The following is a 24,128-nucleotide window of genomic DNA, read 5'->3' as shown; positions in this document are numbered from 1 at the left end:
TATTCTTTATAAATCTTTTGTGGGGAAATATACATTTTAATAAATGTGCAAATAATTTATTTCCTACTTATAGAAAAGAAATGTTAAAATAGACATGGATTTATTAAATTTTACTTCTGTTAATGAACAGGTTTGGGTCTTGAATACATATTTAAAAGTGGAAAAAATGAGGATTAGCAAGAATACCTGTCAAAATTGGAGACAACTTTTGTAAAGCATTTGACATGAAGAGATCCATATAATAAATATAGTTATGCTATGGCTACCTGTAAAAAAAATCCATTAAAACTGTCAACCCCTATAGTAATATTGCATTTTTTTTCTTTCTTTTTTTTTTAAATGTATTTCGGATAACTGTATTTTATTTATTACACTCAGTCAGTCAAAGTTATTTTAATGTATAAAATACCTAAGTGTAATAACCTAAGTTAAAACTAAGAGAACCTTGAACAAATTACACTCAACAATAAAAGATAAAAACATAAAATTTAAGCCCAATATATTAATCTATAAGGTCTTTGTCAAAATATACTATAAAATTGTGAACAGGGAGTAAAATAAAAACATTTCAAGAATAAATATGATCAGACTAACAAAGTCCCGATAACAGACAAACAGAGTAAAAAACACATGACGATTTAGAAAGTTTGATAATATGCCTAACACTGTTGACTTCCATAATTTTTTCCAGTATAATATTTTTAAGCAAAGTCCATATTCCATAATATATAAACTAGAAGCAACACATGCAATAATTATCAATATTTGACTATTTCCTGCATATTTTAATACCCTATCTACTTTTCCTTTCCCAAAAGAGGAAAAACATACTTGGTCCACTTTCTCCATTGTATTCTGTTAATTACACATCAAATAGCTATATATGGTTAAATCCATTGTATTCTGTTAATTACATATCAAATAGCTATACATCGATAAACTGTCGTATTGTTATGTGCAGCATTGTTAACTGATCATTTTTTTTATGATAATTATTTGGAGTTAAACCTAAAACAAAAACATGTCTCAAAATAACTAATAGCTGGTTTGTAGATATAATCAGGATGTTACAAGAGCTATCTAAATAAAAGAACAGAGTTCCAATGTCCCCCCGAGTTGCATATATTTTGTCTATCCAAGGGCAATAACTAAAAAAAAATAATTTTTTTTGTTCTTTTAAACTTTTTACAATATCTTGGAGAAATGGAGGCTTGAGAGCAAATACAATGCAATTTTCAATATAGTTAATATTTTCAAGGGGCATAACTCTTTTTAAACATATTTGATCAGCACTGATTTTTGAACTTGTCCAAAACATTGCTAATATAAATTTGATAAAAATCTGGCAAAAATTGTACACATGAGAGCGCTTAAAATGCAATTATCCATATAATTAATATTTCCAAGGAGCAAAACTCTTTTTAAAATATTTGATTGACACTAATTTTCGAACTTGTCCGAGACATTGCTGATATAAATTTGATAAAAATCTGCCAAGAATTGTACACATGAGAGCGCTAACAATCTAGCATGAAAAAGGTACATATTTAGTATTTAAGTTTACAGAACAAAAAGAAAAAAACTTCGTCCTGGGGAAAACAGTCATGCATTCAAAAATAAATGTTTGAATGGTCAATACAACATTCTAATTATTTCTTTGGTTGCTTAAATTAGATGGAATACATCAAAAAAATTTTGTCCATATATGTTGGCCTACTTAAGTTCATATTGGACTACTTATCTTTCAACACAAAACAGCTCAGTTGGTCTTATAGAGAAAAATTTTTTTTTTTTGCTGGCAATAAAGTTTTTCTATAATGGATGAAAACTGGAAGGAAAATTTGCGTTTACAAACTATATACTGTATATAAGTTATTTTCTAAGTTACAAAGAGTCAAAATTGTTGTAAATATGAAACAATCAAAACGAATGCACAATTTAATATAAAAACTAGAGGCTCTAAAGAGCCTGTGTTGCTCACCTTGGTCTATGTGCATATTAAACAAAGGACACAGATGGATTCATGACAAAATTGTGTTTTGGTGATTGTGATGTGTTTGTAGATCTTACTTTACTGAACATTCTTGCTGCTTACAATTATCTCTATCTATAATGAACTTGGCCCAGTAGTTACATTGGAAAATATTTTGTAAAAATTTACAAAAATTTACAAAATTTATGAAAATTGTAAAAAATTGACTATAAAGGGCAATAACTCCTTAAGGGGTCAATTGATAATTTTGGTCATGCAGACTTATTTGTAGATCTTACTTTGCTGTACATTATTGCTGTTTACAGTTTATCTCTATCTATAATAATATTCAAGATAATAACCAAAAGCTGCAAAATTTTCTTAAAATTACCAATTCAGGGGCAGCAACCCAACAAAGTGTTGCCTGATTGGTCTGAAAATTTCAGGCCAGATAGATCTTGACCTAATGAACAATTTTATACCATCAGATTTCCTCTAAAGGCTTTGGTTTCACAGATATGAGCCAAAAACTGCCTTTTTCCCTATGTACTATTTTTTAGCCATGTCGGCCATCTTGTTTCGTGGGCGGGGTCATCGGACATATTTTTTAAACTAGATACCCTAATGATGATTGTGGACAAGTTTGGTTAAATTTGTCTTAGTAGTTTCAGAGGAGAAGATTTTTGTAAAAGATTACAAAAATTTACGAAAAATGGTTAAAAATTGACTATAAAGGGCAATAACTCCTTAAGGGGTCAACTGACCATTTTGGTCAAGTTGACTTATTTGTAGATCTTACTTTGCTGAACATTATTGCTGTTTACAGTTTATCTCTATCTAAAATAATATTCAAGATAATAACCAAAAACGGCAAAATTTCCTTAAAATTACCAATTTGGGGCAGCAACCCAACAACGGGCTGTCAGATTCATCTGAAAATTTCAGGGCAGATAGATCTTGAACTGATAAACAATTTTACCCCGTCAGATTTGCTCTAAATGCTTTGGTTTCAGAGATACAAGCCAAAATCTACATTTTACCCCTTTGTTCTATTTTTAGCCATGGTGGCCATCTTGGTTGGTTGGCCGGGTCACCGGACACATTTTAAACTAGATACCCCAATGATGATTGTGGCCAAGTTTGGTTTAATTTGGCCAAGTAGTTTCAGAGGAGAAGATTTTTTTGTAAAAGTTAACGATGACGGACGAAGACGGACGACGACGACGGACGCCAAGTGATGAGAAAAGCTCACTTGGCCCTTTGGGCCAGGTGAGCTTAAAAGGAGATGTGGTATGATTGCCAATGATACAACGATCCACCAAAGTTCAAATGAAGTGGATGTAAGCAAATGTTAAGCATTTATTTTATTCCAATGCAAAGTGTACTGTAAGAGATTTCATATAAATATTTTTTTGTGACAGGTAGACTTATTCTTAGAAATGGGGAGGAAGTCATAAAGATCAAATTATCGGGCCAAATTATAGAGTGATATAATGCAGGTTAATAATTAACAAAAAAGTATACAACAACTTTTAGATATGATTCAAACAGGAATAAAATAAATACATATTTTTTTTTTAATGACATACTTTAATTCTGTCAATAAGGGCGGTAACCCATAGGACTTTACTGACAATTGGTGGCATGTTCAAATGTCTCGGAGGATTATGTTGATTAGCCTCAAACATATTCTGAACAGTTTGTAATTCCTCTGTAAATACAGTTACTATTTGTTCATCTTTGTCTTTCAAATGTGCCTGAAAACAAAATTCAAAATTCAAATAAGATAAACCCATATTTAAAATGTTATTACATTATTTTAAAGTTTTCATAATAACATTGAAATTTTTGTTAATTTTTCTTTTATAAGAAGAATGTCAAATTTAACAACTTTTAGAAGCAACAGTATACCCTAATATATTATTTTTCTTGCAACCAGTCATCATACTAAATAAATATAGCTGTTGTACAAATAAACTTTTGCGATATTTGTACAATATACAAATATCATCTCCTGGTATCCCGCTTCTAATTTGAGCAAATGTTAATAATTTAAACTCCAGTTGAGGTGAAGTAAATTTTGGTGACATGTCCTCTCTCAATATAAACTCAACAGATCCATATATAACATATTGACCTTGTCAAAAGTCCATAATAGATAAATATCCAATTATCACTCGTTATGAAACTTATAAATATATATGGTATAGTCAAACAACATCATGAGGGCAGCTGGTATTTTTACATAAATACCTGTACAAGTTCCCTGCCACTGATTCCTTCAAACACTTCCAGTAACCTTAATTGGGCCTCAACTGTTGGACATTGGTTAAACGAGATCCTTAATATCTGTGCCAGTTTTCCTTCTAATGTCTGAAACACACAAGTATTCAATAAAACTTTTATAAAATGTTATAAAAATGTATACTGATCATTTTAAATGGGATTGTAATTGTTTCATAAAATAAGAGTCTTAAAATACAGTTACTGGACTGATACAGCTCAGTTATAATATTTTGCTATTAATTTTGGCACATTTTACAGTAAGTGAAAAAAGAAACTATCTTAAGATAAGTATTTTTGCAGATATGGTTCATTTAAGTTTTGTAGGGAATGTCTACACATGATGTTTGTTTGAAGACAAAAATATGAACTGCTTTCTTTGAATGATTCAATATTAATGATAATACTGTGGATTCATTATTATCTGTTGGATACCAATTTTGTTGAATTTGGTAGGTACGGGTTTACCACTAATGTAAATGTTCAACAAAGTACAAACTTTCTATAGGGTTGTATGTAGACTTTGGTAAAACCATTAAATCAAATACAATTTTTCATAAATCAAGGAAAATAAATAAGGGCTATTCCATTAAAATGTCTGTGGGAGGGTAGGAAGGGACTTTCAAAATATCCCTACAACCAAGAACCATTTTTAGATAATTTTGCATAATGGTAATAGACGCATACTGAAAAAAGACCCATGACCCACATTCAATAATTAAACTTCCCTTCCTACCCTCCCACATACATTTTAATGGAATAGCCCTAATTCACAGTTGCCGTTTTTCTTAGTATCATTCTCTGAACTAAAGGCAACCTGGATTTTTTTCAAAATGCAAAGTATTAAAACTCCCCAAATCATCCAAGAAGAATGGTACATACCTTTACTACAGTTCTAAATTTAAAGAATGCTCGTTCAAAGTTCTGAGATCCATCAATACTAAGTACATTTTCTACGACGGAGAAGAAATCTTTCATCACTTGACTATATTTCAGATGAATTTCCTTCACTAAAGCATCTAAACTCATACTACCAGCGCCACCTATCTCAGCGGCATCTGCTAACAACCTGAAGTGACGAGTTGTCTCTACTAGCTCTAATACATCATTGCATCTGAAATTGAATATAAATAAAGGGCTTTAACTCTTGAATGGTCAACTTTAAATCAACAAAAACAAAAATTTTTGTGTCACTGTATCAAAATTTCAAAAGATTTGGTTTGGTCAAGAGAAACTTTGTCACCTGGGAGCTAAACATGTACGTGACAGACATAAGAACAGGCATACAGATAAAAATTTATCGGCAACACCTTTGGCCAAGGTTATCATATATATAATGTTATAGTATTAATATGGAATAAATATGTATCACAGCAATATTTAAGCTAATCACAACATGCTTATTAGTTTCTGGTCAATTAAATCCTAGTAGAAATGGTTAACTGTTTTGTCCTTTTTATATCTCCATAGAAACAGATATAGATTTTGCAAAAATTGTACAAATTTCATTTCAAAACATGTGAATTATGAATAAATATAGGCAGATGATAGGGCAAAAATCAATGCTTAAGCAACCATTCAACAATATAAACCAATTATCAAACAAACCTACTATAATTTTATTTGTCTGGATTTGGCTATACTTATGTCCTTTTTTGATCATATCTTCAATGTTTGTATAAGTCTTGTTTTTCAAATATTTTGGCCTCGAGCATCACTGAAGAGACATTTATTGTCAAAATGCACATCTAGTGCAGTAAAATTAGTACAGTCAATGTTATTACTTGGTATTGAATTAAAAAAAGACAATAACAGAGATATTTTTACCTTTCCATAAAACTATTTAGAAGGTCAAAACAAGGAGCATTTCTTGGTGGCCAAGGGCTGTCAGTCCATAATTCATCCTCATTCAGTGTTGAAGTACTCCCAGTATCTCCTGTTCTCAAACCATACCGTGGGGTGTAGGCATGAGGACCATACATCTTTGTCAAAAACAATGTTCCTTGAGGCTTTGATGCCCTATTTAACATAAAACAAATAAGTTACTCAATCTACTTATAGCTGCCTATGGCAAACACAATTAAATTCAATAATAACAATATTTTTCTTTCTTTTTGGGATGAAATATGTGTAAACAAGGGCAAAGTATTCTTACAATGTCTATATTCCTTTTTTCAGGCTCTTTATTTAAACCTGTATATTGATATTTCTTTATTCAAAAAATTATTTAAACAGTGAATTCAATGTTTTTCTGCATTAGCGAGGTTAACCCAAAAAAGCAACATCTTACAATCTTTCAGCATTTTCTACAATGTTTTGGTGGTTTTGTTCATCAGCTTTGTCTTTGAAATCCAAGTAGGTTCCACGGAATGCTGCACATACTCTTAAAGCTTCCTTCAACTTGGAATAGGACTAAAATAAATAACATAGATAAATTATAGTTATCACAATTATCATATACATACTCTTAATGCTTCCTTCAACTTGGAATAGGACTAAAATAAATAACATAGATAAATCATAGTAATCACAATTATCATATACATACTCTTTATAATTTCCTTCAACTTTGAATATGATTAAAATAAATATAATAGATAAATTGGTTGTGTAAATTTCCACACCATACAACACAATTTAATAAATTCAACAGAGTTAGTCTTTTAAAATGAATATGGGAGGGTAAGACTAAGGAGGGGAAATTTTATTTTTGGACATCATTGGTTCAGGATTCTTTAGAGATGTATGTTCATTAAACATATGCAAATCACTCAAAGCATGTTTGTTGTTGCTTACTGCTACATCATTTGGTCTCTGGTGGAAAGTTTTCTCATTGGCAATCATACCACATCTACTTATTTTATATGTTCTTGGTGAAGGTATAAATATCTTATTGAACAACGATTCATGATAGTGACAGAGTTTCAATTTGACATTCAATAATATATGATAATCTACCTGTAATGGTTCTCTCAGTATATTTTCTCCCACTAATGATATAGCTCTGTGTACCACTTCATTGGATAACAGTCTCAATAAGTTGTGAAATTTATCCATCTGATGATAATATCTGCAGATAAATAATCATAAATGTAAAGTTGGTTAAAACTTTTTATTTATTGTTATTGCTGTAAGCATATATTAAGCTTTATAAAATAGCATCATAAACCCAATAAACGGAAAATTAAGTCAAGTTTTTTTTAAATCAAACAAATGCAGATAAATCTATCACATCTCCTAAAAATACAAATAAAAAATTGCATCCTACCTAGCTGTAGTCCTATGTGAAAATATTTTAAAAGACGAAAAATGACTATTAACTTTATATTTCTGTTTTCTACTTGTCAATGACAAGGATGAAAATTTTGACCTGTTACTCCTCTACATTTGAGTAAAGAATGTATAGTTCATGGATGGATACCCCATATCCTTTGCTATAGTTCAATAGTTAGTTCCTATTCCCTGCAAATGATAACTAAAGAGTCTGAAAAGTTGTGTGTTGTTTAAATGTTTTCGGACTGTTATCAAGATTCTGAAATTCTGCTATTCAAAGGGAATCATGAAGAATAAAGATTACTTACACTGAATGTTGCCATACAAGGAATAAAACTTGCATCATGGGTTTGAACAGTTCCAGCATGTGTTTAGGATCCATGGTGTCATGGAAGTCTTCAAATAACCACCTCATGGTTGTAAGAAATTTCAGGGTTCTATTGGTTTCTTGTACTGCCTAAATATTAACAAGAAATGATTGTAACAGGATGCTGTTACGAAGTCTCCCAAACGAAGCTCCCATAATTCGTAATTCCCAGGGTCGCCTGACATTGGGCAACGTCCAGTGAAAATTGGTTTGGTCCAGTCAAGTTATATGCATTAGTGATGCCTGGGGACTAACCTTGTATATCATTCAAATCATCTTGGCATGACAAACCAGAATATATATGGTTTAGGGGTGGGGATCTCGACCATTTACAAGATACTAGAACATTGGGGGTGGGGAGGAACCCCTGGGGACTGGCCCTATACGTCATTCAAATGTTCATTACATGACGAACAGGAATATATATGGTTTAGGGGTGGGGATCTCAACCATTTACAAGATATTAGAACATTGGGGGTGGGGGAACCCCTGGGGACTGACCATATACGTCATTCAAATGTTCAACACATGACAAATAGGAATATATATGGTTTAGAGGTGGGGATCTCGACCATTTACAAGATATTAGAACTTTCTCAAATGGCAGGGGGTCCGGATGACCCCTGGGGACTAACCCTGTATATCATTCAAACCATCTTAGCATGACAAACCAGAATATATATGGTTTAAGGGTGGGGATCTTGACCACTTACAAGATATTAGAACTTTCTAAAATGGCAGGGGGTCGGGATGACCCCTGGGGACTAACCCTGTATATCATTCAAACCATCTTAGCATGACAAACCAGAATATATATGGTTTAGGGGTGGGGATCTTGACCACTTACAAGATATTAGAACTTTCTTAAATGGCAGGGGGTGGGGGTGACTCCTGGGGACTAACCCTGTATTTCATTTGATGTGCTTTATCATGACAAACCAGAATATATATGGTTTAGGGGTGGGGATCTCGACCATTTACAAGATGTTAGAACTTTCTCAAATGGCAGGGGGTCGGGATGACCCCTGGGGACTAACCCTGTATATCATTCAAACCATCTTAGCATGACAAACCAGAATATATATGGTTTAGGGGTGGGGATCTTGACCACTTACAAAATGGCAGGGGGTGGGGGGTGACCCATGGGGACTAACCCTGTATTTCATTTGATGTGCTTTATCATGACAAACCAGAATATATATGGTTTAGGGGTGGGGATCTCGACCATTTACAAGATATTAGAACTTTCTAAAATGGCAGGGGGTCGGGATGACCCCTGGGGACTAACCCTGTATATCATTCAAACCATCTTAGCATGACAAACCAGAATATATATGGTTTAGGGGTGGGGATCTTGACCACTTACAAGATATTAGAACTTTCTTAAATGGCAGGGGGTGGGGGTGACTCCTGGGGACTAACCCTGTATTTCATTTGATGTGCTTTATCATGACAAACCAGAATATATATGGTTTAGGGGTGGGGATCTCGGCCATTTACAAGATATTAGAACTTTCTCAAATGGCAGGGGGTCGGGATGACCCCTGGGGACTAACCCTGTATATCATTCAAACCATCTTAGCATGACAAACCAGAATATATATGGTTTAGGGGTGGGGATCTTGACCACTTACAAGGTATTAGAACTTTCTTAAATGGCAGGGGGTGGGGGTGACCCCTGGGGACTAACCTTGTATTTCATTTAATGGGCTTTATCATTTAGATCATTTTCAATTAAAAAGATTGTGTCTATCACAAACGGTTTTCAATTTATAATCATTTGAAAATTTTAAAAAATAAAATCCCATAGGGTTCTATAGTAAAACCCTCTTTTCTTTTTGCCCCTCAAAGTACCCTTTTATTAACCCCATTGCACAAACAAAACCCTGATTGCACCACTAGACATGTTAGTCTAACATATTCTGAAACCCTAAGTTAATCTGACAAGCGGTTTTGGAGAACGGGTGCGGACAAGTTCAAATTTAAAAGCGGCGGAAGAAGAAGAAGAAGAAGAAGAAGAAGAAGAATAATAATAATAATAAGAACTGAGCAAAAACAATAAGTCTTCCCAAACTTCGTTTGGGAGACTTAATTAACAAATAGAACTTGAAATTACTAGTGTTTAAAAGAAGGATTTAAGTATATATTGAATACATAATTATAGATTCTGTTACACGTTAACATTTTTCTTAGACAATACACTTTTTAAAGATGACTAATTGATAGCTGTCATCACACATGGACTATTTTGTGTAGAAACTTACTCAAAATGAAGCATTGGTACTTTCTATAATGAAAAGAATTGTCACACTAATACTCAAACTATAAAGAATTAGAATATGAGTCTCCTATTGCTAGAAGCTGATTTGTGTAATTTGAGAATTTAGAATTTGAGATAATTCACTACCAACTTGACATTTGTAAATTTAATTGAATTAAAGATACATGTAAACCATTTAACAATGTTTGGTCCACAGTGAAATCTATGAAATAGTTACTTAACAAATAATAGCAACTTCTATTATGCTGATATTCAGATGGTCAAATTTGTAACCATCTTGGATAGCTAAAGGTTATTTTCTTTACTGGTGTTAGGGTAAAGAAAACAGATTGTAATAGTTGAATACCAAAGATGATCTACAAAATGAAATCCTTATAATGTGGCTAATAAACTTGTATAATTTATTGATTCTTCTCCTACCTTGTTCACGTCTCTTCTGACATGGTTGAACGAACTTGAGTACTGGCTCTGTGCTGAGTCTAAGTTCTGTAGAATATCTTTAGCTACTGGTGATTCTAACTGTTTAAGAATGGAATGTAGTCTTCCTAACTGACGTTCCCACATTTTAATCTCATCTAAAGGTCCTGGCTCTGGTCCAAAGTGGCCAAACAAGTCAGTGACTGGATCATGACGTAGTACACCCTAAATAAAATAAACTGTAAATCTTAATTACTGTTCAGAATTATTCGAGAAAAAATCACTTCAAAAATATGAGTAATGATTTTCTTAAGGATTATCAAATTTTTTATAATGGGCCTGTTCTCAACTATTTCAATGACCTTGGTGGTTTCATGGTAACCATGCTAGCCTCAAGTTCAATTGGTTGTAGGTTTGATCCCTGGCTAGGTCAAATCAAAGACTTTAAAGCTGGTATTTGCCACTTCTTGGTCAAACGTGTGGTTTTTCAGAGTAACAGCACAGACTAGTCAGTTCATACTTAAGAGTGATCATCCTGAATACACATTTTATATTTGTCCTTAGGGTGTTAAGCAGCCATCAATCAATCCATCAATCAATTAAATAATATTAGAGACAAACAACAGTTTAAAAACTTTGAGAGCATCAGGAAAATTCTCCCTCTAGAAGCCAAATGGAAGAAATAAGCAACGATACAGGAAATATTTTAGCCCCATCCGCCTCTTAATTATAAGGCACTGATTATCTAGTGTTATAAAAACTCTTTTGAGAGAACTGTAGGATGACTTTTATTTTAAAATCTTTTTTAATCTTTATATTAGTCCCATTGTATCACTTTTATCTTGTGTATGATCAGGCAGAATTGTCAAAAGTGAGTTTTTTATATATCTTCAATCAAATCAGTTGATATACCCTCAAGTGTTGTAATTGCATTTATCTGGCAACAGATGGACTTACCAGACCAGCCAGCTTTGTCTTATTACCTTAATCTGTTTAATCCAAGCTAACACAGTGGTTTCTAGGACATGTAATACAGCACCTCTCCTGTTTACAGCTGCTGCAGCTTCAGCTAGTACCTCTATAGATGGTAAACTTAGTATTATCCTTCCCTTAAAAAATAAAACACTTCTTTAAAAATAATTAACATTTTGTAACTAAGAATAAATGTTTTATAAAATGTCCAGCAATCCCATTCAAAATGACAAAAAAACATATTTTTTTCTTAATTCTTGTCATAGAATTCCAAGTCAGATCTCATGGAAACATAATTTAAAATTCCCCCAAAACTGAGGGTTCTTCTTCCCCCAAAATACCCAGGCAAAACCATGCAAATTAGAATTTTCATTACCCATTAGTTGTGAACTTTAACATAAACAAGAATATATTTAAGATTCAAAAAATTTATTTAAGCATATTTAAAAAGTTGGAATCATCTTTTTACAATTTCTGAAAATGTTGTGCTTTATTTTTTATCATGTGACAATCCATTTTATATATATATGCAAATTTGAAGAGGTTCTGAGTTTATGACAGAATATTTTCACTGACCTCTGCATGTCCTTGTGAGACTTCCACAACTGACATCAAACGATGTAAGACATCCATAACTTTATCTCCTCCTGTAGTGGTAAGATTTTGTTGATTGGTGCACAACAAAGGGAGATAAACCTCTCTAATAATTAGCTCCAAATGTTCTAATGGAATGTTTGTACAGTCCAAATAAAACACTTCCTTCCCTGAAAGATAAAATGTGTGTTTTCCATAATTTTACATGAAAGTTTTTTTTCATTTTTACTTAAAAATTGACACATACAAGAGCAATCAATCACAAATCAACTGCAATATTGTCAAACTCCTAACTTATTTTCAAGTAGAGTTAATGATTGAGATAAGTTGAAGCTTCAAACCAATTTTAACTGCCTTGTTTGGTTTTGTAGAGTGCATGTAATATACCCCTAAAAAACAACTTTTAATTAATCTTACATCATCAATAGCCAATAATCAAACAATTGATGTTGTTTTATTATTTCCTCAGGCTAGAAGGGAGTTTCAAATGTACCTTTTTCTCAAAGGTTTATAATTCAACAGACATTGTCGTACTTACCAATATTTTCTTTGGTCAATTTTGTACCAGCATTACATTTTAAGAAGAATATTGACTTGTATTTCATCTCATGTGGTGGTATAAGTGAGGCTACAATCTGTTTGGGGGGTCTATTGAACACATACAAACATCTTACATCCTCATTGTTGATAAATTCATAAAAGGCTAGTCTGCAAAAGAAAAAAACAATATCAAAGATATCACGAGTTTTAATTTCGATCAAAGCAGGCATCTATAACTATATTTAAAGAATTACTTAAACACTAGTTTCTTTGATAAATAAGTTGACATTAAATTATCATCAAAGAGAAGTTAAATGCTTACAAGATATGTAAGCAACCAATTGAGATCCAAATATTCACCCCAAACCTTGTTTTCTGAGTTAAAATATCAAATTTGCTAAAACTCAGAAATAATAGCATTATTATCCTTTACAGTATATTCTGTATAAAGGTTTCGAAGACAGACCAAAAGGAATGAGAATAAACAATATATAACAATATACCTGTTCTCGTCATTGAGGAACATATTTTTGAGGTCTTCATTCCGTGGACGAAGCGAGGAATTAATCCTCACTTCTAACCATTTCAGTCTTTCATCCATTTTTAAGTCTGCAATAAAAAAAAAGCGATTTTATATTTTTTTTCAATATGAAAGTTATCATAACACAATAATGTCATGACAAAGATAATACAGGGGTTTCAATTAGGATGTGATATCCTGTTTGTAATAAGAATCCTACAAACTAACTAACTTCCAAACCCAATCTTTGTATCTATGAAAGAATTTAGTAAAAGTTTTAAGTAATTTGTGGGAACAAAATCCCTGACTTAATAATTTACCAGTTATACATACATGTAGATTACATTCATTGAAATAAATAACATCACTATAGACATGGGCATCCAAACAAGTTGGGAAATATACACACTGTAAGAAGAGACAAAAGGAACATCACTGTCTAAAAAAGTAAAATTAACAATTGGGAAAAGTAAAATTAACAATAGGGAAAGAAAAATCTTCTCATTTGTCTTTTGTATCGAGTTTCTGTTAACTGAAATATCAAAATCTAGAAAAGGATAATTATTGCTGTTTATATAAGAGTATTTAAAGTAATGTTCATTGGGTAAATTTCTGCAGTATAGTTAAAGAATTCTTTATTATTTAAAGCAAATATATTTTCAAGGTAATTGTAAACATTATTAAATCGAATCTAGATAGATCTTTCCTGAACTTGACCATAAACTGTATTTCATAACAATACAGGAACAAGTCTGCTGTTCTCAAAACAATAAAAATAAAATTCATAACAAATATAATCCTCGGGAGCTCACTGCCTCATATTTTTATAATAATATTATTCAACCCTAGCTGAACTCCATTACTCTGTTTTTAAGTTTGAGCTCCAAATGTAACACATGTACGGTATGCAACAATCGATTGAACAGATTTTTTACCTAAATTACTATCTAATGTTTAGTCAATCCAATTCAACTGAATATTGTTGTAGGATTTTTACTTTAATAGTATGTTATCAATTCACTTAATCTATTCAATCAACTATTTATTCTTCAAATTGATTAAATTCCAATTGTTTATAAGAGTTGATCAATTTAATCAACTGTCTCATGTAGTTTTCAAGGGTCATGATCAATTGTATTCAATCATTATAATTGTTTAAGAGTTGATCAATTCAGTCAACTGTCTCTTCTTCTGTTTCAGACACAAGTTTATAACGATTGATTTAAAATTGAACAATTCAACAATGTTATTTGTGATCAATTGTATCTATCATTGCGATCGATAGTGTTAGCAACTTTTTTATTGAGTTGATTGAGTTGATATTTGGTAATCAATCATTATGTACAGTGGCTTAAATACAATAGTTAATTAGCCAGACAGGATCCTCCAAATGTTAAGGTGGAGATACCACCTTTGAAGGATTCTAGGGAGGGTGACATGCAGATTGCCTCTGGGAGATCATTCCAAACTGCAATAGTGCTTGGGAAAAAAGAAGACTTAAAATAGTCTTTACTTGTATATATATGCCGGAACTTATGTTGTCCTCTAGTACGCCTGTCCGATTGTGTCAGGACATCATTTGTGACTTCAACCCCCCCCCCCATTAATCTTATAAAGCAAAACAAGCTTTGCTTTTGTTCTGCGGGATTGTAAGTTTTTCCCATTTTAGGCATTTAAGATTGTTTATCATACCAGTGACAGCTCCTGGTGATCTATCATTGTAATCATTTAACACATATCTTTCTGCCTTACGCTGAATCTGCTCAATTTGGTTAATTTGTTTGTAGGGATCCCAAACTGGTGAGCAGTACTCGACGATCAGACGCACAACTGATGTGTACATAAGGTTACTTGTGCGTCCGATCATAGTGCAGTTTTTCATGTTTCTACGTAAAAATCCTAGAGTTTTATTTGCCTTTGAAGATATATTATTAATATGGGGCCCCAATCAAGATCGTTGCTTATTGTAACACCTAGGTACTTGCTTTCCTTGACAGATTCAAGTACATGATTCTGTAATTTATATTGAAATATAAGGTTTTGACTTTTTAGAAATATTTATGACATAGCATTTTGCAGGATTAAATTTCATCTACAATTCAGATTCCCAGTTTTCAAGGTTGGATAGATCTTTTAGGAGTGCTTGAGACTCATTTATATTGGGACAAAGTCCCCAATTACAGTAGAAAAATCAATTAAAAAAAAAAAATCAATCTACTAATGAACTCAAAATCGTTAACTTTTTATTTTCACTTTTTTATTTTTCCCACATTTGCACAGAAATCTTTTTCTTCCGGTCTCATTTGTCAGGAGACTTTGAGAAAAATATATATTTATCAGTCTAGTAAAATATAGGAAGGAGCACAATAACAATTTCATTTTTAATAATTCTTTGATATGAAAAAACGTTACCTGATGATAGTGTTTCTTTGTTTACATTGAAAATGACTTCATAACTTAAATGACGTCACAACTAATATCCCTAACAACAGGACCAAAATCGGAAACGTTACAATATTTCCATTTCTTTTTGAACAGATTTTGAAGTTAAAATATGTTTGAATTAAAAAAATAATTAATAAGGACTTCCCCCTCTTTCACAGGTAGTGCCTGCCTCATATTATTATTTGATGTTTTATAAAGTAAACAGTCGTCAGCAAAAAGAGGAACCTTACAGGAGACATGCTCAGGTAAGCCGTTTATAATATAAATAACAAAAATAAAGTTGGGCCTAATATATAATAACCCGAATAATTCAGTCGTTATATTCCACTGATCTACGATGGCTACATTAACGCCTGAAGGCCTAGTCAATAAAAAATCGTCAAATAATCATTCGGAATTAGCTCTGGATTTATCTATCTCGAAAACATTAAGATATTAAATGATTGGCTCTCTCTCACAGAGAGCACCAATCAAAATCCTGGATTCGTGACACGTTTTTATCGTATATAGAGTTCAGGCCCTTGCGAGTGGGAGAGTCGATCACGGGGAGGGACTGAATTATTCGGATTAAATATATAATGTGCCCTGAGGAACATCAGAATCAACACTGACAACAGCTACCAGACAGAAATAGAACACGAGTACTATATGGAGTAAGCCACAGCTATACTAACTTAGCTAAAGAAGATGTCAACTAGTGCAGCTAATTGCGGGCATTTATATATCTACTTAGTCAGGGGAAGAACCTCCATAAAAAGGCATAAGTAAAGTTGAGGATGGCATGTGTACATAACACCTATGAGTTTGCAACATTTGTTTTCAAAATAATTGATCAAAATATTCAGTTTGACTCATTGTTTTCAAACAAATCATAACCTTTATAGAAGCAGCTCCATTAATTCAGAAAAATCTCTGTTTTACAACTTATCCACCTAGCGTTCACACGTTGTCGGCCATATTGTTTGTGTTGCTAGTCAGATTTTTTAATTTGCATAACATTTATTTTAAAAATTCTTAAAAATACCATCAAACACTATCTAAGTATTTAAAAATGACGGTAAAAATACAAAAACGGTTTACTTTTGTAATTTTTTGTTTTGTTTTGAAGTCACCGGAAGTGGAAATGTCAACAGGTGGTTGTTCGATCTTCGATCTTCAGATAATTTTCAACCTAAATCCTTTTCTTCTTGGTATCAGAAAACTCGACATTTCAACTGGAGAGCAGTATAACAGGTCCTAACCACAGCTCATTGTTTGAGTTAATGATAGTCGTATTCATATCCTAAGTGTCTGGGTGGAAAAGGGGGGATTCTGATAATTTATTGTTTTGACTTTAAGCATAAGCATAAATAAAAAGCATAAAAGATTTATTTAAAGTCGGTTATACATATAACAATACAACATAAGCTCTGTAGAGCTTTTATATTTTAGATTTTTAAGTTACATTCTTTATTCAAGGGTTCACACTATCGGATGACTGGTGGGAAGAAGTTGCTTTCCCTTCCTTTACTTTGTTTTTCCCCTACAGTCAAAAGTGACATCTAGTCGCCCAGGAGTTCATGACAGAAGTATCTTCTTCTTCGATATAGTAATTAAACTCATTTATGAGTACTCAATACTTGTGTGTGCGTAGGTGCTGGTACATGTAATGTCTATTTACAATAAAAGATCAAACACACACTTTTAATCGGATGTGAACCAACTGACCAAAATCGGCATTTTTATGATAACAACTACAGACACATGAATAGCTCAGCTGACAGAAGAATAATGAAATCAAAGTGAAAAATATGCATTCCACACACATTAATGAAAAACAATAAATATCATCAACAGAATAGTTATCCTCATTGGTTTTTAATTGATAAATGATAATTTCTTACCTTTTTGATTGGAAAAAGAAAAAATCTTTTAATCTTGCAAGATATTTAGTTGGTAGTTTCTGACAAGTGGGAAAAAGATATAATTGTGCTGCTGCAACTATAAATGAAAATTTAAGACATAAACTGAGACAAAGACTCACCACTTTTCCCTATCAGAAGTCACTTCTTCCTATGATTCTGAAGTAGTGTGAGCCCTGATATTCCCTATAAATATTTATGATATAAAAATAAGAAGATATGGTATTATATAGGTCACTGTACAGTCTTCAACAGTGAGTAGCAGAAAACTAGTTAAACCTCGCCACATAAATGACATTCTGTATGTGCATGTCCCAAGTCAGGAGCCTGTAATTCAGTGGTTGTCGTTTATTGCTGTATATCATATTTTTTTATTCGTTCATTGTTTTGTAAATAAATCAGGCTGTTAGTTTTCTGGTTTGAATTGTTATACATTTGTCATTTTGGGGCCTTTTATAGCTGACTATGTGGTATGGGTTTTGCTCATGGTTGAAGGCCGTACATTGACCTATAGCTGTTAACTTATATGTCATTTGGTATCTGATGGAGAGTTGTCTCATTTGTCATCATACCACATCTTATTTTTAAATATAAAGAGGATCATAAGAGCACCGGAACAGTATTTCAATTGGCAACTATCTCACTGGTCAGCTATTCAGATCCAACAGAAGATACCTCTGTAGTAACTTAAATATCAGAGCTATGGGTTAGCACACACACAAGTAAACATTAACAGAAGTATTGACAGCTAGGTATTTTTAAGATGCTGTAAAAACAAATAAAAATCAAAACTGTAATGACACCTTTAACTTAAATTTCAAAGGGGCATTAGCTACAATAAAGACAAAAATTAAAATACGATTCTTTTTGTTTCAAGTACTAACAGTCAGGGGTACCACTTGTACAAGTAATTTTTATTTACTTGAAGAAGTAATATTAATATACTTATATAAGTAAATTTGTAGGATACTTGGTAAAAAAAAAATTGGCTTATGTCCCTTAGATATTCAGATTTTTAGTCCCCTACCGACGAAGTTGAAGGGGACTTTAGGTTTGCACTCTGTCCGTCTGTCTGTCTGTCTCTCTGTCCTTCTGTCAGTCCGGCAAATCAGTTTTGCACACTTTTTAGCTCACCTGGCCCAAAGGGCCAAGTGAGCTTTTCTCATCACTTGGCGTCCGTCGTCCGTAAACTTTTACAAAAATCTTCTCCTCTGAAACTACTGGGCCAAATTTAACCAAACTTGGCCACAATCATCATTAGGGTATTTAGTTTAAAAAATGTGTCCGTCGACCCGGCCAACCAACCAAGATGGCCGACATGGCTAAAAATAGAACAGAGGGGTAAAATGTAGATTTTGGCTTATATCTCTGAAACCAAAGCATTGAGAGCAAATCTGGATTAAAAATGTTTATCAGGTCAAGATCTATCTGCCCTGAAATTTTCAGATAAATCGGACAACCCGTTGTTAGGTTGCTGCCTCTAAATTAGTAATTTTAAGGAAATTTTGCCGTATTTGGTTATTATCTTGAATATTATTATAGATAGAGATAAACTGTAAACAGCAATAATGTTCAGCAAAGTAAATTCTACAAATAAGTCAACATGACCAAAATGGTCAGTTGACCCCTTAAGGAGTTATTGCCCTTTTATAGTCAATTTTTAACAATTTTTCGTAAATTTTTGTTATCTTTTACAAAAATCTTCTCCTCTGAAACTTCTAAGATGAATTTAACCAAAGTTGTAAACAATCATCATTAGGGTATGTAGTTTAAAAATTGTGTCTGATGACCCCGCCCGCGAACCAAGATGGCCGACATGGCTAATAATAGTACATAGGGTAAAATGCAGTTTTTGGCTCATATATCTAAACCCAAAGCATTTCGAGCAAATCTTTCAAAAACAAAATTGTTCATTAGGTCAAGATCTATCTGCCCTTAAATTTTCATACCATTCAGGCAACCTGTTGTTGGGTTGCTGCCCCTGAACTAGTATTTTTTAGAAATTTTTTCAGGTTTTGGTTATTATCTTGAATATTATTATAGATAGAGATAAACTGTAAACAGCAATAATGTACAGCAAAGTAAGACCTACAAATAAGTCAAACATGACCAAAATGGTCAATTGACCCCTTAAGGAGTTATTGCCCTTTATAATCAATTTTTAACAATTTTCATAAATTTTGTAAATTTTTACAAAATAATTTCCACTGAAACTACTGGGCCAAGTTCATTATAGATAGGGATAATTGTAAGCATCAAGAATGTTCAGTAAAGTAAGATCTACAAACACATCACCATCACCAAAACACAATTCTGTCATGAATCCATCTGTGTCCTTTGTTTAATATGCACATAGACCAAGGTGAGCGACACAGGCTCTTTAGAGCCTCTAGTTTTCTTCATGCTTGAAGATATTGATTTGATATTTGGTATATTGTTTTATCATGACAAGTTACAGATCAAGTTCGAATTTTTTTCAGGTCTGATAAATTTGTGCAGAGTTATGGTCCTTGGAATTTTAGGAATTAGGGGCAAAAAACAAGCATTTTCTAGTTTCATTACAATAACTTGTGTGTTAGTGTATGGATCTCTCTGACATTGTATCACAAGGTTCCATATCACAAAGGAAATGCTGGGATTGATTTTGGGGGTAATTACATTCAAATTTTAGGAATTAGGGGCCAAAAAGGGGCAAAAAACAAGCATTTTTCTAGTTTCATGACAATAACTTGTGTGTAAGAGTATGGATCTTTATGAAATTGTACTACAAGGTTCCATATCACAAAGGGAAAGCTGGAAATGAGTTTGGGGGTAATTGACCAAAAAGCTTTGGAAGAAGGGGCCAAAAAGGGGGCCAAAAATAAGCATTTTTCTAGTTTCCAGACAATAACTTGTGTCAAGTGTATGGATCTCTCTGAAATTGTACTGCAAGGTACCATACCACAAAGGGAAGGCTGGGATTGTTTTTTGGGGTAATTCCCTCAAAATTTTTGGAATTAGGGGCCATAAAAGGGCAAAAAAAACAAGCATTTTTCTAGTATCAGGACAATAACTTGTGTGTAAGTGTATGGATCATTATGAAATTGTACTGCAAGGTTCCATATCACAAAGGGAAAAGCTGGGTTTGAGTTTGGGGTAATTGCTCTAAATGTTTAGGAATTTGGGGCCAAAAAGGGGCCAAAAAAACAAGCATTTTTCTAGTTTCCAGACAATAACTTGTGTTCAAGTGTATGGATCTCTCTGAAATTGTACTGCAAGGTACCATACCACAAAGGGAAGGCTGGGATTGAGTTTGGGGGTGATGCATCATAAGGGGGTTCAAAAAATTTGGGGGGGGGGGATTTTTTTATCCTTTTTTTTCTTTAGAATTTTCCGTTTTAAATTGGTTATTTCTGATTTATATATAAAAGCAAATAATCATGATATGGTTTGAATAGGTAAATTAAAATTTTTTAAGTTCTTAGACCACTTTCATTCTGTGTCAGAAACCTATGCTGTGTCAAATATTTAATTACAATCCAAATTCAGTGCTGTATCAAGCTTGAATGTTGTGTCCATACTTGCCCCAACTGTTCAGGGTTCGACCTTTACGGTCGTATCAAGCTGCGCCCCAGCGGAGCATTTTATTTTCGTCATTCATGAAGATATTGATTTAATAATTGGTACATTGTTTTATCATGAGTTACAGATCAAGTTCGAATTTTGTTCCGGTCTGATAATTTTGTGCAGAGTTATGGTCCTTGGACTTGGAAAATTCACTCAAATATTCAGTTTTCTGCCATTTTTTTCGTCATTCATGAAGATATTGATTTAATAATTGGTACATTGTTTTATCATGACAAGTTATAGATCAAGTTCGAATTTTGTTCCGGTCTGATGATTTTGTGCAGAGTTATGGTCCTTGGACTTAGAAAATTCACTCAAATAATCAGTTTTCCACACTTTTTTTCGTCATGCTTGAAGATATTGATTTGATAATTAGTATATAGTTTTATCATGACAAGTTACAGACCAAGTTTGAATTTTGTTTCGGTTTGATTATTTTTTGCAGAGTTATGGTCCTTGGACTTAGAAAATTCACTTAAATTATCAGTTTTCCGCTCTTTTTTTCATCATGCTTGAAGATATTGACTTGATATTTGTTATATAGTTTACACCATGACAAGTTATAGATCAAGTTAGCATTTTGTTCCAGTACAATTAATTTTTAACCGGTAGGGGACTATGTATTGCCATGCAATACTCTCAGAATACTTGTTTTACTTATACATGTATAAGTGAAAAAGTCATCCTATCTTCTTTTCTTGAATTCTTAGGACTTCTTTGCTCTAATAGAATTTTAAATTGTCTGTCCTTTACAGATGTTTTAACTTATCATTTAAGTGTAATTTCATGGGCAATGAAAATCTCGTTTGTCTGTTATCTTCAGAACACTGCTCATTTACAAGCCCCCAAGGAGCAAATTTTGAAGGCCTTGCCCATACTTAAGATCTTTGCGCAATCAGTTTCTTTTTTGAATTAATGAGATGAAACATTGAACTCTAATAAAAAATTATGAGCTAACCTGGGAAAAATCATAAAAGGCATGTTTTTATATCTCAAAACTTGAGAATTTTTGTGAGATTGTAAAAAAAATTTACTTATACAAGTGAATTTTTTGAGAAAATTAAGGGGAGATTATTCAAACATTTTAATTAACTTATATAAGTATATTTTTTTTACTTCTTCTAGTAAGTAAAGATTACTTGTACAAGTAGTACCCCTGACTGACTAATAGAAGTGAAATTTTGAAATAATATTACCTTATAAGCAGTTACTTTGGCCCAAATTTGTCAAAATAAGCTCAAAATTATCGCTGATGTATTATTAACTTGCAAGTCAATAATTTAATCTCATTGAAACAGTATTCATGTAGCCGTCTATTTAACCCCTTAGCTGGAGATGGGTTATACATGTACATGGCGTGTTCAGCTATTAAAGGTTGTACTCCTGTAAATATAGACAATGCAATTTCCTGTAGGAACTCCTTTTACAGCTAAAACTGTACCACTTTTACTATGAATTTTCGTAAAAAATTATATCCTAGAATAGAAAGCTCATATACACTACTATTTTTTTCAAAGGTCAAAATATAGGGCTGTGCGGCATATTTTCAACATTTATATGACCCGAACTTCTAAGAGTTTAAACTTATACTAAAATTCTGTACTAACCCTTCTTTCTCTTTGGGTCTTCCTCAGAATTCAATTTAGCCGCTATCCATATGTATTTATACTGGTAAAAATCCCAAGTTATGTCTCTACAAGATGGAACATAAAGATCATATCCGGGAACCAGTAGGTAAACAAAACAAAATATCTATGAATATTAAATTACTCCCCAAAAGAGGAGTGGTTTGTGAAACAGCTGTATTTACAAAGTGCAACCTATAATGAAAAGAATGTCAACATTGAAAGTAAAACAAGGGTGAACCATTTGGTTGACGGATTCGAACCACAAAAATCATTCTTATACAGGTAAAAACCATGATTATCATATTTTTTTAATCTATAATATGAAATTAAACAGAACTAGAAAAATCCACTTGCACATGCTCTCCTTCTATATATGTTTATATGGGGTTATATGACTGTTGGCAGTCTTCAGACTCTGAAGTTCAGAGGTCATCTCAATAGTTATTTAAATGGAGTCTAGACTAAAATACACACTGAAAGCTAATACATATCATGATTATCGAGTCCATGCATTGTTAATGGTTTATTTTATACTTTTTGTAATTTGAATATACATTTTAGTATGTTATAAATCAAATATGAGAGTTTGAGTCCAATCGGTGAACATGAATTTGACAGCTAATGCTCCTCTAAGAAACTACAAAACTATTAATTTTGTTTTTAAAATTTATTAAACATCAAGGTTATTTGTTCTAATCACTATTTTGTTATTATTTAAAGTCTACAAAATTAAACAAAAACATTATTTGAGTTATTGGTAACTAATTTCTGCTGTTTCTAGAGGGTCAGATAATTTGTTTCTAGAGGGTCAGATAATTTGTTTCTAGATGGTCAGATAATTTGTTTCTAGAGGGTCAGATAATTTGTCAAATTGTTTATTAATCAATTGAAATGAATGCCATAAATAAATATAACTGTAAAGGGGATTATTGGCACACATTTTATTGCAGACATCTAAATTTAACTGCATTCGATTTTTGACGTGGAAAATAGTGGCACCAGAAATATCGCCAGCGGTCATATTTTTTTGCCACAGGAAATAATAAATTCCATTTTGTGACATCTCTGGAAATTTTGATAATAAAACAGCCATAGTTATTGATATTTTAGTCTGGAAAATCATGATTCACATATTATTTGAAATTGGGCATTTAGTAACTGCTAATACTCTTAGGTCAGTACTTTGTGACATTTGTCTTTCTGATTGTTTTGCTTAAAGTACCAAACTTATGAGTCAATCCCTTTCAAACTGATTTTAAAAAATATTTATGTTGTGCTGTTACACCATTGTCCCAGATTAGGAGACAGTTGAGTGATGATATAAATGTT

The 24,128-nt window shown here is 32.5% G+C and overlaps 2 protein-coding genes across 11 annotated transcripts in view; one reads left to right on the top strand and one right to left on the bottom strand.

Annotated features, from left to right (window-relative positions):
- The window catches only part of LOC127700861 (uncharacterized), a 97,844-nt gene extending 81,213 nt beyond the window's left edge, over positions 1-16,631 (bottom strand). For all 9 annotated transcript variants that reach the window (XM_052204551.1, XM_052204557.1, XM_052204552.1 and 6 more), the window contains exons 1-13: positions 16,541-16,631; positions 13,203-13,308; positions 12,698-12,867; positions 12,142-12,329; positions 11,577-11,702; positions 10,597-10,818; positions 7,837-7,985; positions 7,214-7,325; positions 6,546-6,667; positions 6,083-6,274; positions 5,138-5,369; positions 4,226-4,345; positions 3,562-3,729 (exon numbers count right to left, since the gene is read on the bottom strand). In XM_052204551.1, the coding sequence (XP_052060511.1) occupies positions 3,562-3,729; positions 4,226-4,345; positions 5,138-5,369; positions 6,083-6,274; positions 6,546-6,667; positions 7,214-7,325; positions 7,837-7,985; positions 10,597-10,818; positions 11,577-11,702; positions 12,142-12,329; positions 12,698-12,867; positions 13,203-13,300 (1,899 nt within the window). In that variant the 5' untranslated portion in view covers positions 13,301-13,308; positions 16,541-16,631. The remainder of the gene's footprint in view (positions 1-3,561; positions 3,730-4,225; positions 4,346-5,137; positions 5,370-6,082; positions 6,275-6,545; positions 6,668-7,213; positions 7,326-7,836; positions 7,986-10,596; positions 10,819-11,576; positions 11,703-12,141; positions 12,330-12,697; positions 12,868-13,202; positions 13,309-16,540) is intronic.
- Positions 16,632-16,776: 145 nt separating this feature from the next.
- Positions 16,777-24,128, top strand: part of LOC127700851 (beta-secretase 1-like) — a 50,901-nt gene continuing 43,549 nt past the window's right edge. For both annotated transcript variants that reach the window (XR_007981739.1, XM_052204546.1), the window contains exon 1: positions 16,777-16,897. The gene's annotated coding sequence lies outside the window, so the exon portion shown is untranslated. The remainder of the gene's footprint in view (positions 16,898-24,128) is intronic.

Source organism: Mytilus californianus, unplaced genomic scaffold, assembly GCF_021869535.1.
Source record: "Mytilus californianus isolate M0D057914Y unplaced genomic scaffold, xbMytCali1.0.p SCAF_5, whole genome shotgun sequence".
In the NCBI taxonomy this organism is placed as follows: domain Eukaryota; kingdom Metazoa; phylum Mollusca; class Bivalvia; order Mytilida; family Mytilidae; genus Mytilus; species Mytilus californianus.
The sequence above is the reverse complement of the archived record's forward strand: the minus strand, read 5'-3'. Positions and strand labels throughout refer to the sequence as shown.